The following is an 18,304-nucleotide window of genomic DNA, read 5'->3' as shown; positions in this document are numbered from 1 at the left end:
TTAGTGTATGTATATATATATATGTTAGTGTATGTATATATATATATGTTAGTGTATGTATATATATATATATATATATATATATATATATATATATATATATATATATATATATAGTTTAAAGTGGTAATAGAGAAGAGGAAAGAAGTATGTCTGAGGGAGGGAGAAAAGAGGAAGAGAAAGAGGTAGAGGTTTAGAGTGGGGCGAGGGAGAGGGGCAGAAAGGGATTTTGAGAGAGAGAGAGTTATTGAGAGGGAAACATATAATGAGCTGAAGATTTAGAGAGCTGAGTGAAACACAGTTCCCTCACATAGAGAGAACAAAGAGATCCACTGCTGATCACACTAAACAAACTTAATGAACTAAATAAAAATGTGAACTGGCTCCAAATGAACTTGTTATCTGCAGAAAAATGAATGATAAAAGGTTGTGTTTGGAAAGCCTTCTGTGAATGGTTTGATGGTGTGGCTGGAGCCTGCCCCTGAGGACTGAGTGTCTCCCTCCAATGGTAGCCTGGGTTTTAAATGCTTTTATTCAGAATCTGGGATTTTGGATATTTATGATCCTGAACACTGTACATTTAGAAGCTTTAAAGGAATTATACCCATATTATTTGACTTTTCATAATAATATCTCATAAATGTAGTAGTAAATAATGTAAATTCAAAATAGGCATGCAAAAGGAGACATCAGATGAAATGTGTATGGTCGGTACAACATGAATTTGCATGTTGCTCGCTTTCTTTCCCACATTTGTACCCTGATAGAACAAGAAAGACTGGTCTCATGTGACGTGGGGCAACACTTTTTCTTGGAGATAGAACCCTGTAAGATGGCGAAGAAAGAAGAAGGTAATGAGGAAATTAACTGTTATTATTATCAGTTGTAGCCATAGAATAATTTCTCTTGCTGTACCACCTTATATTTATAATATGTTTGCTGAAGATAAGTCAGTTAATGGTTGTATACTAGCATTGTTTTGTACAAAATGGTCACATACAAATGTGTTGTATATAGTACACAGAAAGAAGACTGACTCTCTCTGCCTGTGGAAAGGGATTTTTACCTTTTGATCTCCGATGAACATAAAAAGCACAGAAACACAGCAATGGTTGACACTAAATACTTTTACAGTGGACGCCTGAAAATCTTTCTGTAGTTGGTGGAATTCTAATGAAGTGTGTAGAGGGTTTGGGGGAGTTGAGGGATTTAGAGTTTAACAATAATGCTATAAACAATCTAAACCTTTTTAAACAATAAAAGCAACTCAGGCGGGGTGGGTTATTTCCACTGTTCTTAGAGTATACCGAGTGTTCTTACTATTTTCCTGTGTAGAACCTGTTTTTTGCTCTGGTCTGTCTTTTGGATTATCCCTCTTGGTTTTGGTTTCCATTTAATATGTTTTTTTTGGTTTTGACTTCTGACTGGTCTAATAATCCCGTCTAGGCGATGAGGCCGTAACAGCCATATAGTGATGAAAGACTGGTAGTGGAATAGCATGTAGAATGAATAAACAACGGACCAGCAGGTGAGATAGAACTTGTATTAAATAAAGAATTGTGAATACATATACTGATTAGAGCTTCAGGAGTCGTTTGAATGCTCATATTTCAAACAAAGCTCACACTAAAAAAAACTCCATCACATATACACTACTAGACAAGATAAAAATAAAATACACTACACTAAATTCCATGACAATGAACAGAAAATAACCCTGATCCCAAACAAACAGGCACCACCTCCTACAATCTGTAACTAAATACATACATATACACCAGAATATGTACTCTATCACAGGGCTCACATCTATAGGCTGATACTAAAAGAGTACACAGATCAAGGAAGTATAACATGAGTGAGACCAAAAGTATGCTTACATAAAGATCCAGATATACACAAGCTAACTAACTACATACATCAAAAGGCAAGGTATGCACAGCCAAGAGACCACAAAACCAAATTAAATGTATGCTAATGTGAGCTAGGCTTGACTAAGCCGAGGCTAGGGCGAAGGGTGAGTGTCTGAAGGGTTAGTGTCTATTTTCTTCCAGCAGGGTCCTTATATAATTACTTAAGGGCAGGGCAGAGCTGGTAACGAGGCAGGTAGCGAGACTCAAATCCTGAACCATATCGCAGCAACCAGGAACACACCACAGCAGCCTGGGAACAAAACTATAACAATGTTCTCATTAGACTCTTCTTAGTACCCATTAGTTTTGAGGCTAACGTGTTTGCTTTATGATTTTGGATTGCCTAACCATGTTCATTAAACTCTTTCCTACTTTCCATGAGCATCTAATTGTTCTTAGGGGCATTTAATATGATTTAAAAAGGTGAATGTTATTGTAAAATTTATGAAAATATAATATAGGTGAACAGATAAGTAAATGTAATGATCACGGGCAAAGAATGTGGAGAAAAAAGGACGAAAATGCTCCAGCTGAAAAAAGTCTCCAACTGAAATGTTTAATGAAAATGATTGAAACCAAACATAAAAATACACAAACTACAACAAAATAAGCCACATAACATAAGGATGACTAACAAAGTTATGGAAACGAGTTGATACCTCTGCAGCTATAATAACTTCTACAAGATTTTGAATTGCTTCTGTAGATTTTTTGCCAGTTCATCCAGAAGATCATATTTGAGGTCAGACACTGATGTTGGACAAGAGGGAATGGTTCACAATTTCTGTTCTAGATTATCCCAAAGCTGTTCGATGGGGTCAGCGCTCTGTGTGCGGGCCAGTCAAGATCTCTGTCACCAAACTCACCCAACCATGCCTTTATAGACCTTGATGTATACACTGGGTCACAGTCAAGCTGGAACAGAAAAGGGCCTTCCTCAAATTGTTTCCTCAAAGTTGGAAGCATACAATTGTCTAAAATATCTTGGTATGCTCAAGCATTAAGATTTATCTTAACTGGTTTCCATGGCCGAACAGCTGCATGCAAGCTTTAGATCACCAAGCACAATGCCCAGCTTTGGATGGAGTGGTGTAAAGCATGCTGCCACTGGACTCTGGAGCAGTGGAAATGTCTTCTGTGGTTTGATGAATCATGCTTCTCTATCTGGCAGTGTGATGAACTAGTCTAGGTTTAGTGAATGCCAGAAAAGTGTTACCTGACTTACTGCATTGTGCCAACTGTAAAGTTTGGTGGAGGAGGGGTAATGCTGTTGGATTTTTTTTCAGGGGTTGGCCTACACCCCTTAGTTTCCATGCCATGAAGCTCCTGGCAAACAGTTTTTGCTGATGTTAATGCCAAAGGAGGTTTGGAGCTCTACTGCTATTGAGTAAGGAAAGCATTGGCTTTGCAGTACATGCCTCAGCACTCAGTACATGCCTCAGCACTCAGCAACCCCGCTCTGTAACTTTATGTGGTTTGTCACTTCAAGGCTGAGTTGCTGTGGTTCCTAAATGTTTCCACTTTTCAGTAGTACCATTCACAGTTGATATAAGCATAAATAAATAGTATCTGGATCTCAGTGCCTGTGATTTTAATATGTATATTCCATGGCATGAATTAATTACTATTGATTACCAAATTTAAAACCAAATTTGAGATTTGCGTTCTAGTGTTTAAGACCTTAATATATGTAGTCTGAATATACATGATAACTAGTTACATAGCACTAACATTGCAAAAGCCTATACATGTCTAAATGTCTACAGTTAAATAGTTACAATAGTTACAACTGTTAACATCTTTCACTGACATTTGTGCTGCATTGGAGAATCCAGGCTCAAAACCTTTTCAGCAATTTTGTTTGAAATTAGCTGATTGAAGGCTTAACGGCCAAACAAATACAACCCTCCCTTCACTGTTTCCTCAGGTGTATGCCTAGTTGGAGTGAACGTAGGTGATCCACCTGTTTGTTTTTTCCACCCAACAACAGAACCCAAGGTAACTACAGAGTCTGGATTTTTCCTGAGTATGCATTAATTGATTATTAATGGAATGTGAAAACATTAAAAAAACTAAGACAGTCTATTTTAGTCTATTTTAGCTTGTACCTGCCAGTTCCCGGCCTTCTTGGGATCCCAGTTCACTGAATTGCAGAGCATGGAATTCAGCAGTACTCACTCTGATTCCACCTTAAATGTGTAGAAGCATTTGTTTAAAACACATTTGTCAATTTTTAAGAATATGCTTTGATCGATGCCTCCATTTTATTGAAGATTATGCAATGCCAACACCTGATCAAAGTGCAGTTGTAAACCCTTCACCTATATACTAATAGAGCTTTCTGAAGTGCTCTCAAATCAGTACCTTCTGAAGACATTTAAGTTGCATTTATATGGACCTCCTAAAAACAGAGTGGACATTACTTTTCTGAAACATATTTGCATCTCTTTGCAATATATCTGGATTCCCTTGCAATAGTTTTTGTGCTTACTCGGATATACAAAACTATTGCAAGGGAACACAAAAGGTATTGTGTTCAGACTGATAATAATAATTTCCCACGTTGTCTTTTTAGGGGATCTGGGCTTTTAGAGGAAACAATTCTTTTTTTTTTTTTTTACATCGTAAACAGATTTCTCTTGATGCAAACCATATTCTCTAAATCATCATCATATAAACGTCTTAAAATTAATTAAAACTGACAGTAAGATTACTCTGCAGAGGTGAACTAAATGAATTGGAAGTTTATTTTAACATAGGAAGTGTTATATTTACTGTATAAATGTCTGACTCTTCCTTCACATTAGTACAGACACAAATAGATAGACCCTATACCTAGGGAAACAGACCTTCCACCCCTCACAAATTGAGCCGAAGCATTTGGACCATTACTGTCTATCCCAATTACAACACTACTGGTAGTAGCATTAATTAAAAAAAGATTTCTTTAACACCTACTGTATATTTTATATCCCTAAATAATTTGTTTTTAAATTGTAAGTGGTTGGGTTAAAGGCCTTTATATTTTGTACATGCTGTATTGTGGTGGTTGTGCTGAGTTGGTGATTATCTGAAATGTATCCTCTTCAAGATTCCACAGGTCTTCAAAGAATTTAATGCAGACCAAAGCATTTTTTAGAACTGACTGAAAACAATTCCATTAATTCCTTTCTTCTCTTGTTACAACTGACTCAACAGTAGACTGTAAGCATAAACTCTGCTCTAGCTTCTGCTGGGCATGTAAATGCATAATAGCACTATAACAAGCTTTGTCTCTGAGCCCACTTGTGGTATTCATCTACAATGTTTAAATGATGGCACAATTTATCAACTTAGAATCACTTATACATCTTTTGCAGAACAATAATGGAACAAAAACAGACTGAGTAGAAATCTGTAATAAAATTCTGAAGTAAAAAGAGAGGACAAGCACTGAAAAAATACAGTGTTTTTTTCTGACCAATGATTAATTTATGTGGGTGCTTGGTGTGGGACTTGTCCTTGGACTATTCACTGTCATTATCAGGTGTCGATGGTGTAAATTTTCCATTTACTCATTTATTTACATGTCCACTTGCTCACTGACCCACTTACCCACAGCCATTTTGTCAGTGCAATTACGCGACTCTTCAGTAAATACGATCCCTGTCTTGGTTAGCTGGTGGTGTACATGCAAGTAGGAGCCAGGAGATGACACTATTACCACTGCTCAGAAGATTTGTGTAGGGAGAGAGGGAAAAGGAGGTGAGTAGCTACCATGCAGAGCACATGGACATGCCAAATGACTTTGTCAGGTCAAAGAAAAATGAATATTTGGTTTACTGTCTTTTAAAGAAAGAAATGTTTAACATCTGTGCTCACTCACATCTCTATCTACAGAGTGATTCTGCAGGTCCACTTCAGTGTATGCAGGACTCTTTTTTTGGTCCACGCCGTTATAGCAGCTTTGCCGTAACCTGTGGCAGTCTTCAGTGCTGATTTTGTGACCTACTCCACCAGCACTAATGCTCACAGTAAATTCACTTGTAAAGCTGGTTTGGTAAAATCTTGCTACACTGTTCAGTTGCCACACATCGGTCTCTCAAGATTCTGTTCCTGTTTTCTACCCTGATTACATCCATTTTCTGTTTTTTCTCTTTTTTTTAAACATTTGTTTTCTGAAGGACACTAGGGCATCAGTAGTGTGAGCTTTTCTCAGATCTTTTTAGCTATTATTTATTATATTCCATTGCCATGACCATAAATATTTACAAATTTCTGTCATGGCCAATTTTCATTATTGTCACATTCCTTAAAAGAAGTTCATTTGCTCACTTTAAGTCTTGTTGCTTTGAGTATGAGTAATCTAAATGTATGACCTAGCAGCCCACATAACCTTCTCACAATACTACAGTGCCAAAATTGAATAATCCACAAGCCATATTGGGGAGCTAGTTCTTTATTTGCTTGGTTTTCGCAGACCAGGGTAATGTGAACATATATGAAAAAAAGAAATCCAAAATTTCATTTCTTAACAATAAAGATTGTTTTCTCTGCCTGAATTAAGGTTTTATGAAATAACAAAAAGGACATGAAGGAAGACATTTTCAATGTTTTTTTTCTGTTTTTTTTTTTCAGAGGTCTTCCTTAACAACAAAGGTTCTGAGTTTCTTTCTCTCACCATAAAGACAACATGAATCCCATATTACATCTCATGTTACTACAGTTACACAACTGTTGCCAGGCCAAGGTAAGAGCAGGTAGAACCAATGACTGTCCAGTCATTTCTGGGGGGAAGAGGAGTTTCAGGACTGCTGGTGTGCAGCAGCATGCATGGGCCCTCTAATAAGCATGATTTGCCACGAACAAGGACTCTCCTGCTGCTTTCCCTGCCTCTCCACTAGAAGCGTATTTACCAATGGATGCTGCGCTGTTAGCCTGTTGGAAAGATCCAGTACCAAGAAATATAAGTCTATAAGGATTGTAAATAATTTTAAAAAAGAAACTGATAACTAATGTGTTACAATAGCTTGATATGTTAGATCATGTCTGGCAATGTGTACTCTAATGCGATATAATGATAGCATTGGTCTTCAGAAACTGTAGCGTGTAGAGGTCTACGTACCACAGCTCTCTTGACAAACTCCTCCTGGCAGGCCTTTGCGTTTTCCTTCTTGCCTCCCCAGGCCTTGAGGGCAGAGGCCTGCAGCGCACGACCGTAGGAGAAAGTGATGGCCCAGGGCCTGTGCAGTGGGCACATGTTCATGGCATTCAGGTTGAGTGTGGCCTCCTCCTCACTCTGTCCTCCAGATAGGAAAGTAATGCCTGGGTAGAGAAGGTAAAAAAGCAATCTAACGTAAGAGTGCATTACAGTACTACATTCATGAGCGTGCAGTTTGTGGAGGGATCACATGCAGTATTTTAAGGTGTTATACTGTGCATGTCTAACCAGGGACAGCAGGGGGCACAGTGCGGCGCAGGGCCGTGACGGTGGCCATGGCGATTTCTTGGGGTGTGTACTTGTGGGAACAGGAGTGCCCAGCAGTCACCATGTTGGGCTTGAGCAGAGTGCCCTCAAGGTAAACATGGTGTTCAGACAAGGCCTTATAGACAGCTGCCAGAACCTTCTCTGTCACATACTGGCATCTCTTCAGGTCATGATCACCGTCAGGAAGGATCTCAGGCTCCACAATGGGAACAATGCCATGCTAACAGGTGAGATGGAACAATTATGAGTGGGTAATAATGTAATGAGAGTACAGACTGAGTAGTTTAGCATGTCTTCATGTGTGGCTTGCATAGTAGTTCACCATCTGGCAGATGCTTGCGTAGCGAGCTAGCACATTGGCATTCTCTTTGATTGCCAGGCTGGAGGGGGTGGTGGGCGTGATCTTCAGCACACAGCGCCATTTAGCGAAGTCAGCCCCATCCTTCTTATACTGAGCACAGCGCTCGTACAAGCCATCCAATCCTGAGAGGCGCACATTGCATAGAGAAATTGCAATTAGAAGAAATGCACAAAAATAAATACCCGATCCAAAGGTTCAGACAGAGATTGTTTGAAAGTCTGAGGAGAAAGACCTTGGGTGGTGGTCTCGCCATTAGTTCCAGCCAGAGGGACCACACCCTTGTCCACTTTGATGCCCACAACAATGCCCCTCTCCTTAATGAGCTGGGGAAAGACCTTCCCATCGTCAGTCTTCTGGTAGAGGGTCTCGTGGAAGAAAATGACTCCTCCAATACATGGCTTGATGCGGTCATCAGCGGTGAAGAGCAGCTGACGGTAAAACCTTCGGTTTTCCTCAGTGTTCTCAGCATTAATGCTCTGGAACCGCTTGGCAATGCTACCTGTTTTAGTTGGAAGGAGTGATATCAGTCACTGGCAATAACGAGGCATATGGGGCCAAATTCATAAACCTCCTGACAGATTAAACATTTAACATGAATTAAATACAATGTCACACACTTTGCATAGTATTAAGTGGTTGCCAAGTTTTATTAATCTGGCCCATGGAAAGAGGGCACAGTGCTCAAAGCAAATTAGAACACCCTGGTTTGATTTAATTAATAATAAAATGTTTCATTTCTCTCTCCTATTCAAAATATAATTGTTTTCATAAAGATGGCTCCTATCCCATTGGCAAGATATGCATGGTTTGCATGGCTTATGTATACCAGTCTATGTGTACACTGTGTACCTGTGGATTCATCAGCAGCAAGGATTCCTTTGCCAGGGGCAACAATCCTCTGAGCTATGTCACTGAGCTCTTTCTTCTGCTCAGGAGAGAGGAATGGGTATGCATGAGGCATTGTGACACTGAATGAGAGAGAGGGAAACAAGAAAAAAAACCCATCAGAATTATTCAAGACACAGAAACAAGAAACACACACAGACAGGCCATATAAGCCACCTGATTAATTATCAAAATTTAGTAAGAACAAACATGAAGTTCAAATGAGAGTGAGAGAGTGCGTGATAGCCATGCAGAGGGAGCGATAGCAAGAGGGTGTTATGGAACGCTCGCTTCCCCGAGTCACGTGGTTTGGCCAGCCACGTGTAGTGGGGGATCTGTTTGTGGCCACACCTGCACACACCTGCACCTTGTTTGTTTATATGTATTTAAACCCGTGTTGAAGTGTGCAGAGTGTTGGTCATTGTAGACATAAAGTGTTGTGGTGTTGTTGTCAATGGTAATGTTAAATGTTATACTCATCATTGTTAGATGTATACATGTTTATCGTGTTCATTTAGTCTTAATCGTTTCATGTTCATGTTCTTTGTTCATAACACGTGTGAGTGCCGTTGTCTTATGTATTTGGCACTCGGGCCACCCCGCATTACAGGGAATGAGAAAGAGGTACGATTATATCAGACATGCAAGTAAATGTCAAAGAAACAGAAAAAGAGGAACTTGCATAGCTCTCAAAACTTCCAGTGCTATTCATTTCTATTGTGTGTATCCTGTTCTACACAATCTCTCAGCCCTTTGGTAATACAACACAGATATTGCATTACTGAAGCAGCAAACACTGTGGCATTTGCTTTGAGAATTACACCATATTAATTTCTCACCCCTGTAATAATTTTTAAAATGATTTTGGAATCAAATGTGTGACTGGATGCACACAGTCAAGTTTCTCTTCAATCTGACTTCTCTTGGCAGGGTTATGGCAGGCATGTGCATGAACCACTTTTTATCTGGATGCTCTTCTCCTTGACCTTTGCCTCAGTCATGTTTGACACCCTCCTCCCTGTCGCTGCTCTCTTTTGCCCTCACTGCTTCCTTGCTACCCATCCAATAGGTCATGCTATATATAAATACTGGCAGAGCCAGCTGCTCTTGCAATGACATTGCTCATAATGTCATAAGGGCTCAGGCTCATTAAGTTACAATAAGTGAATAGAGCATACATGTGTCAAGGCAGATCAGTTAATGTCAGCGTTAAGTTACTCATTTAACATGGTCTAAACCTTCAAGAATATTCAAGATAATATAGCTAGTAGTGGTGAAGGGGATATCTCTGTCTCTACTAGTGTAGCATACATGTCATCCAGTTAATGTCATCCAGTTAAATAATCTATTTAACTGGATAAAGTGGCCAACCACTTTCATATCAACTTCAGGGGAAATAAAGTCAGTAGCATGCTGCACAGTAATGACCATGTCAAAAATAAACCATTAGGTTAGTTCAGCACACTAACTTTATCCAGTTTCTGTAATGCAGTATCATTGGTGGAGGCAACAGCAGGGAAAGGAAATGATCGGCAGCAAGAGAAAACATTTTCATCTACAGTTGCCACACAATTAGCTCATAATATTAGTTCAGAAGACATAAGAGCAATTGGACTTCAATACTTACGTCCAAAGCTAGATAGAGTATGCTTATATAAATAGATTATGCTACTGATGTCTTTGTCCTTTATCAAATCAGGTTTCTGTGTTATATGCTGACTATTACTGAGTTACGTACAGTGGCATGTAATGTTGCCTTTGTGACCACTGAACATTTCGAAATCCATTTAGAATTACTTTTAATGATGTTTTAAGATACTCCAAGTCAGGAGTGGCATGTTACAGTAGTGGTAACTTACATGAAACACTTTCATCTCTAAAATGTGCAAATATTTACATCTTACCTTTATGGCTGAGAGGACAGTTGAGAGAATGGAGCGCTTCTTGGAAGGTGTGAAGGGAGAGACAGGGGAAAAGTAAAAGACTTTAGCCTGTGACCCTCCCAGGCTGACCTGTTGCTGTATTTATCCATCATTGTGACCCCTCACATTTGAGCAGGACAGCTAAAATTATCTCCAACCTGACACTGGAGAGGGGTGGCAACATTCCCCCATGTAAAATACACACACGCACACACGCGCACACGCGCACACACGCACACACGCACACACAGAACAATGCAAAATTAGAACAGTAATACAGAAATGAGAGAGACAATAGTGGTTTTGAAGCATAAAAGACTGAATTAAGTCAACACGACTAAAGGAAAATGTAAAAACCCAGGATAGAAAAACAACTACATAAACACATGACCTGATGGAGTACAATAAACTGCCTAAATTCAAAGGCCATACAGACCATTTTGAGTGTGAGTGAAATAAGAATCTTTTTGATGTGCATATCTGTCAGTTCTAAATGTAACTACTATGTTTATGAAGGAAAGCAATACATCATTGGAATAAGAAATAAAAATAGAATTAGGGAAGCATAAACGTACTTTCCGTTCTTTGGTTTATTTTTAGCAGAAACCACAGCTTCTATGCAAAAACCCCTTTTTAAACTATATATGCCCCCAAATATAGATTAAATGGACAAAATAACAGACAGTTCCGTGCTTTATGCTTTAAGTTTCATTAAAGGTCAATATGAAAAGCTGCATTATCTCACCATGATTATTTTGTTCATGTGTGCTCCTATTGCAACATATGGCAGCATGGCAAAATTGCTAATAGAAACCCAATGCCTTCCAGAGTGCAGAGATGATCCTTGACCTTCTCAACTGTTCGATGGCTTTTGCTTGACAGGAGAAGGTCAGGGGAATAGGATGGCAAAGGTTTAGACATATGATGTATCCAAATACATGAGAATTCGTAAGGGAGTGAGAAGAAGTTAGTGTTCATTTTAACAACACCAATAGCAAGTCATTCTTTGGTCACCCTATACTGATGGAAACTCATAATAAGTGCTATGAAGCTATGGAATAACTGGAATAAAGTGGTATGGACCATGGGTTTCTAAAGTGTAGATCAGTACTTTGAGTTTCCCAACTTCATAGTACACCTGGCAATGCAAACAATTATGTAATTAGTGTAATTTCCATTAAAATGCCTTGCATTTGACAAATCTTTAATTTTGATGGTCTGAAAGTGTTCCACAAAAAGATCAACAAGCCTTCTCTTGGAGAAATGAAGAAATACAATAGACAATGCCTGAAGTAATACATGACTGTTGAGCCACTTCACTTTTCCGGCTTAGAGTTCACAGCCCCAAGTGTCTTGCTATTAATCATATATTTCTTCTAGCTCCTCTTTCAACCTCTGGTATTTCTCAAACTATTTATATTCATTCCTTTAGATGTTTCCATCACTTGGGACTGCCACATCTAGGACCTCTGTCCAAAATGTACTGATCCTCTGGAGGTCAGGGATTCGAATCCTGACCAGGGCATCATCAATGTGGTTCCTTCGGCAAGGCCCTTAACACTGCCCGCATACCTCATTAACAATGACAGATTGCAATAAGAGAGGCATACTGACTTGGATGTCACCTGGGTCAGCAAGGTCCATGTCAGATGCTGGGGGACCAGGGCAATCTGATGAAAATGGGCTACTGAAACAAATACACTAGACTGGAGAATAGAGGACTATTGAAATGCTATTGCGCAAGCAACAGGCTTCAACAAAGACACATGAAAAGTGGGATTCATCCACCTGGGAAACTGGCAGAAGAACATTGACCACCTGGCTTGCCTTGTGTTGAGTCACTGAGCTGACTTGGTTTCGGTAGTTTGTGTACGCCAGGAAGGGATGCTCAGCTCCCTGTAACCAGTGTCTCCATTGTTCCAGGGTGAGTTTGACAGCGAGAAGCTCTTGATTCCCCACATCATAATTCTTCTTGGCGGGTTGCGATTTCCTGGAATAGAATGCACAAGGTTACAGCCATGGTGGAGTGCCTTGTCTTTGTGACAAGACAGCTCCCACTCCCACGTCTGATGCGTTGACCTCTACTATGAAGGGAAGTGAAGGGTCAAGCTGGTGGAGAATAGGTGATCTTTCTTTAAAGTCTGGAAAGCTTGATCCGCTGGGAGCTGAGATGGTATCAAATCCCTGTAAAAACCCGTAGAAGTTGGCAAAACCCAAGAACTGCTGCAACTCCTTAATGGTGGAGGGTTTTGGCCAATTCTGGACGGCAGTCACTTTATCCGGGTCCAAAAAAGGAATACAAAAAGCTTGGGAAGTACCAAGGGTTGAAGGACATGATAGAAAAGATATGGAGGTGAAGGCAACTGTGGTACCCATGGTAATAGGAGCACTAGGGACTATAACAACCAAACTGGGAAAATGACTCCAACAGATACCAGGAACTATATAACTCCTTGCTTTTTTCAATAGACATTAAAAGTTTGTACACAGGCATCCCTAATGAAGATTGTTTTCTTTGTGCAAGACCTGAGAAAAATCCTCTCAGATATTACCTTAAGACAATCAGAACTTGTGTTAATTCTGAACTGCTTCACCTTTGACTCCAAGTACTACTCAACAAATAAAAGGAATTGGTATGGGTACTAAAATGGGACCATCCTATGTAAACCTCTTTGTTGGAACCAATTTTGAGCAATATGCTGGACCAGTACCCTTACAATTTCTGAATACATTCATGACATTTTTGGTATTGCTACATGCACATTTGAAAACCTCCAACTGTTCATTTTTTCATTCTACAAGTTACACCCAGCTCTTGAATATAAATGGAGTATAGCAAATCCTAGCATGAAGATAGCCTTCTTGGATGTTTCAGTGAAGTGCTTGTTTAAATATTACCATCTATTAAAAACTTGCAGACTCTCTTTCCCAAGGCCTGTAAAATCTCCATCCCTTGCTCACAGCTACTTAGACTTAAACACATTTCTATTGAGAATGAAGACTTCAACTAGAAAAACATGGAAATGTGTAAATATCTTCAAAACTGTGGGTTCCTAAGGAAGTCATAGATAATGCCTTTGCTCATATCTTACCTGTTCAGAGTGTGGATGCATTGACATATAAATAATCTGCTGTTAAGACTACAAGAATTCCCTTGGTGGTGACTTATCATCCTACAAATAAAACAGTGACTGATATCATACTTAAACACTTCAAAATCCTCCAGGATGATGCAGAGACCAGAGACCACATCCTCCACTAATCACTAACAGACAAGACAAAAACATCAAAGACATGATCACCATTAGTGAGATAAATGATAAATGATCACAAGAGGAAAAAATTAAATACCACGCTGAGCATGGGAAAAGGGAGAACCAAGGATGCCACAGGAAGAATGGCAGCCCCGATGCACTGGGGAAAACCAAACAAAAACTTCCCAAACAAAACCAGAAAACAGGGAGGAACTGTAATGGCTATGGGGAGCTTTGGGAGAGAGACAGATTTGAGGGTGAAAACTGAAGAGGGGAAGGAATGTATAAAAACACAGACACCTTCACAGCACAGAAGTGAGGTGTAGCACAAGGGCTCACAGACCTCAATACCCAAAGTTACCACCTAGGAGCTTGGCTCAGAATTTTGGCAAAGACCCAACACTGAGTGACTGGGCTTTTATAGATCTAGCCCAGCTGTTGGGCATCAAGCCTGATTAGTAATGTGTCTGACTTGAAGCTTCCATCTGGTGGCCAGAGGAGGCCTCAGCCTGGTACTGACCCTTTAATTTTGTGTCTGGCTTTGTGCTCAAATGGCCCCCACGCTACGGGGCAGTTGTCCTGGCTACTATGGCACAGAGAAAAATAAGGGTCACTACTAATTGGCAATGGATAGCTAAATTTAATTCCACCTGGGGAAAGGTTGGTAGGCTGGAGCTTTTCATCTCTAACTGGCATGCAGGAGGGGTTTTTCACCCGGTTCAGGTGGAATTAATTTGCACTGTAGATCATTATTCTTAAGGAATAAAAGGGATTTTATTTTAAGAAATTGTTAAAATTTAAAATACAATGCAACCGCCTTTCTGTACATTACAGTCTTTTCTACTCAGCCATATTTTTTGATGCTGAATTTTCTGAACAAGTCTGAACATATTTCCCTTCCTATGTCATTTACACACTTACTTATCTCCTTTGCCATCTATATATAGTCATGCATTTGTGAATAAAGCATGCATGTTTCTCAGCATATCTGCCTCTGTCATTCATGCTGAGAAACGTACTCCAGGGCCCAGGGGAAGGACAACCAGACCTGGCGAGGCATACGGTGGAACAGGTTAAGAAAACTTTTTCCAAGTAGGCAGGGGGGAAACTGGAGGCTTGGCAATGGAGTCTGTAGAGTATGCCTTCACACTTCTCATGGTGCTTTGAAAAGTTTGACTCTACTTGTTGTGACATCTATGTGACATAGAAGACAATCAATTTATTGACTCATGTTATTGTATATTTATTCACATGATCATTTATTTTAGAATTTTTTGGTCTAATTTGGCAGAACTGGAATTTACACAGTGTTGCTCATGCAGATACTGCAGTCCCAAATTCAATATGCTGCCACCAGCTTTGTTAAACCAGGGAGGTCTGGTTATAAAACAATCTGAGGATGAAATAGGGTACAAAAACACACTTTTATTTAATACACAGTTCAAATCAGTGGTAACACTTTATTTTGAATGGTGCTTTAATGGTATGTATACCATTTATATACACAACAGCTACAAGGTGGTAGGAGCAGGTATTGCAGTTGTAAGGAGTAGAGGTAATGTCAGCAAATAACAATAATTATAAGTTGTCTGTCTCGCTAAGTGAGATGCATCGCTTGATCTGAATGTCTTGCTTGCCAGCCACTTCCAGGGCTGTATTCTGTGACTTTGTGCCTGACCAATCTGAAAGTGAATTATAACTATTTAATAAACAAGACCATTTCTGAAAAGGGCCACTGATGAGCAAAGCAACACATACTCTTGAAGAAGTGAGCTTTCAATATTTTTACATTCTGTGTAATTTCCCCTTTGTTACTTCTCTTTTATGTTCCTACTGCAAATATTAAGCCACACTTGACTCTTGCCTGTTGGTAATAGTTGACAAATCAACTGTCTACTACAGGAAGAAACACTTTTTAAAATATCTGCTGCTTCCACAGCCTTTGAATCTTTGTTTTTCTGACTCTAACGACCACAGGAAAAATGAGCCGGAATATTCAAATCTACTTTTACCTATTTTCTGGTAAGAACAAACTTAACATAAACTTGAACAGCTTTTTTTTATTTAGTAATTATTCCATCCTTCAAATTCAGGTACCTCTGATCTAAAGCAAGCTAAGAGAATTGTATTTGGTTGTGGCTTGAAACCATTTCCCACCTTAATAACAGTTTTAATTGGATAACATTTTGTGTATCAAAGAGGCTTGTTTATAGCAGTTTTAGGGTTTGATAAAGCGCAAGGCAAAGACAGTAAACAGCAAGAAACAGCAAACAGTATAGACAGAGCAAAAAGAGTAGTCAGCCATATAAATGAGTCTGAGAGCAGTGCTATATAAATGTAAATGTTATTATTATTATTATTATTATTATTATTAATAATAATAATAATAATAATAATAATAATAATAATAATAATAATATAAATAGTCAGTGCAAAATAGGTAGCAAGGCTCACACTAAATGGACAAAGATGGAAAGACATCACAAAAATTATACAAAAGAGACCCTCTGTAGACTATGTGGTGATTGATGTGTGTCAATAGTGCAAGGCAGATGCAAGTGGTTAGTAGGAGGTAGATAGGAAGTGTAGATAATATAAATGAAAAGGAACCCAACAGTGTGGCATATGTGTTCAACTGACTATTGTTTGTAAATTAAATACTGTAAGGAAATTTAAATGCTTTGGCAAATTTTGGGTCTTGCTTATGAAAACCTAAAATTCCTGTGGTTATTATAAGCAAAGTAGATCACACATAGACTAATAAAATTTGATGATTTTGCTGGTAAATATAATTCAACATTCAAACAGCCAGAATGTCCTTTTAGGGTTGGTGAGCAATCACTGGCAATTTCCTGAAATTATATGTTCTGTCTTCTCTCTCTCTCTCTCCTTCTCTCTCTCTCTCTCTCTCTCTCTCTCTCTCTCTCTCTCTCTCTCTCTCTCTCTCTCTCTCTCTCTCTCTGTCTCATTGTTTTATCTAAGAATATCTTACTAATACCAAGTCTCTAAACAATATCAGGCCGTACATTAATTCTGTGTACAATAAGATACATTATCAGAATCAGTTTTATTTGCCAGGTTACACATGCAATGAATTATTCTTGTTGACATTTTATTTGGAACTTATAAAAATATATTATAAAAATTGGTTTGTGTATCCAGGGACCTAAAGAATATTTAGCTTTTGATTTATAGTATTTCAGTCAGTTGAAGCTTTCAACATTGAACCAAATGCTTGGAAGGAATTTACCTCAAATCAAGGCACCTTTTTTGGATACAAAGTGGTACAGAAAAATCAATCAAGGTGAGTAATGAACAATGTGTGCTGCACATATTGTCATGATCAGTCTCTCCGGGGTTCCGTGTTCTGTGTTTTCCCTGTCTTGTGTGTTTTGGTTCCATTCCATGGCTTCGTTTTCTCCTCCCTTCGTTTGATTTTCCATACCTGTCCCTCATTTCTAGTATTAAGTTCATGTATTTAAAACCTGTCTGGATCCCAGTGTTTTAGCTGTTCATTGAGGATTGAACGTGTTAGGCTTCATTGTGTTTATGTTGAATGGTTTCGTTCATGTGATTTTTAATGTGTTTCGTTCATTGCGTTTGCATGTTTATTCTAACGGTTGTTTCTTTGTACTCCATGTCTTTGTGTAATCCTAGCCTGCATGTTTCCTAGTCTATGTTATAGCCTGTTCCCCTGTTCACTTCCGTGTGTTTAGTTCTAGCCTCTGTTTGTGTTTAGTTACTCGTGTATCCTAGCCCCTGTCCCGTTTAATCATGTATCCCCGTGCTCACCGTGTCGGCTCTATGACCCTGGACTGCCTTAACGACTCTGATTTTGGATTTGCCCATAATAAATCTCTCTCCTCTCCGCACATGCGTCCGCCTCCGTACCGCTCATCGTTACGCATATATTCAACCTGCACTGGAAAGTGAGTGACTTGGAATTACATTTGACGAGATATTGAGGCAACATTTCTGAATGATTACTGTAGATCACTATGTAAGACTAAAGGTCCTCCCAAGTCCCGCCACTGTAGTTTCTCCCTCGTCCACCTCTCATTCAGGCTCTGTATAGTCTTGTCTCTGCCCCACTACAGACTCCACTTTCTTGACCACTTCAGGCTGTTCAGGGCCTTCTTTTTCATATTCCCACCCCAGCATGCAGCTCCAAAGAACAACAAGCTCACAATTGCGGACTGGTAGAATAGGTGTAGTCCAGTGCACACACTAAATGAAACCCACCTCCTCAGAAAAATGAACTACTGTGGCCCTTCTTAAGGGGTGCATCACTATTTTGCTCCCAGTCCATTTGTTATTGATGTGAACCCTAATAAACAAAAGAGTCCACAAACTCTACCTCTGTTCTGCTAATGGAGATGGATGGTGGTGTTAATTTTCTCCTTTTGAAGTTCACCACCGTCTCATTGGAGCAGGAGATGTCTCCTTACACCACTCAACAAACCTCTTACCAGATTCACGTGCTCCTCCTCCTTTTCTTGACC

At 39.3% G+C, this 18,304-nt stretch overlaps 2 protein-coding genes and 1 long non-coding RNA gene across 3 annotated transcripts in view; 2 read left to right on the top strand and 1 right to left on the bottom strand.

Annotated features, from left to right (window-relative positions):
* The first annotated feature begins 763 nt into the window (after positions 1-763).
* LOC113587514 lies at positions 764-6,541 on the top strand. Its single transcript, XR_003411749.2, has 4 exons — positions 764-851; positions 3,841-3,911; positions 5,572-5,657; positions 5,793-6,541. It is a non-coding gene; the product is annotated as an uncharacterized LOC113587514 (long non-coding RNA).
* Positions 6,336-10,641, bottom strand: aldoab (aldolase a, fructose-bisphosphate, b). Its single transcript, XM_027026198.2, has 7 exons — positions 10,531-10,641; positions 8,591-8,709; positions 7,974-8,240; positions 7,703-7,863; positions 7,342-7,600; positions 7,018-7,217; positions 6,336-6,830 (listed from the first exon to the last, which is right to left on the bottom strand). The coding sequence occupies exons 2-7, from the start codon at positions 8,700-8,702 to the stop codon at positions 6,735-6,737; spliced, it is 1,095 nt and encodes a 364-aa protein (XP_026881999.2). The 5' UTR covers positions 8,703-8,709; positions 10,531-10,641; the 3' UTR covers positions 6,336-6,734.
* Positions 10,642-15,667: 5,026 nt separating this feature from the next.
* The window catches only part of LOC113587515 (integrin alpha-X-like), a 30,993-nt gene continuing 28,356 nt past the window's right edge, over positions 15,668-18,304 (top strand). Inside the window, exons 1-2 of the mRNA XM_035533325.1 lie at positions 15,668-15,824; positions 16,998-17,106. Coding sequence (XP_035389218.1) covers positions 15,785-15,824; positions 16,998-17,106 — 149 coding nt within the window. The 5' untranslated portion in view covers positions 15,668-15,784. The remainder of the gene's footprint in view (positions 15,825-16,997; positions 17,107-18,304) is intronic.

This window comes from Electrophorus electricus, chromosome 14 (genome assembly GCF_013358815.1).
Source record: "Electrophorus electricus isolate fEleEle1 chromosome 14, fEleEle1.pri, whole genome shotgun sequence".
Lineage (NCBI taxonomy): Eukaryota > Metazoa > Chordata > Actinopteri > Gymnotiformes > Gymnotidae > Electrophorus > Electrophorus electricus.
The sequence above is the reverse complement of the archived record's forward strand: the minus strand, read 5'-3'. Positions and strand labels throughout refer to the sequence as shown.

Coding starts and splice junctions, on each gene's coding strand:
- aldoab (XM_027026198.2), bottom strand. CDS start 8,702: ATGCCTCATGCATACCCATTCCTCTCTCCTGAGCAGAAGAAAGAGCTC. Junction 8,241..8,590: donor TGCTGCTGATGAATCCACAG/GTACACAGTGTA, acceptor CAACTAAAACAG/GTAGCATTGCCAAGCGGTTC. Junction 6,831..7,017: donor AGTTTGTCAAGAGAGCTGTG/GTACGTAGACCT, acceptor TCTTTCCAACAG/GCTAACAGCGCAGCATCCAT.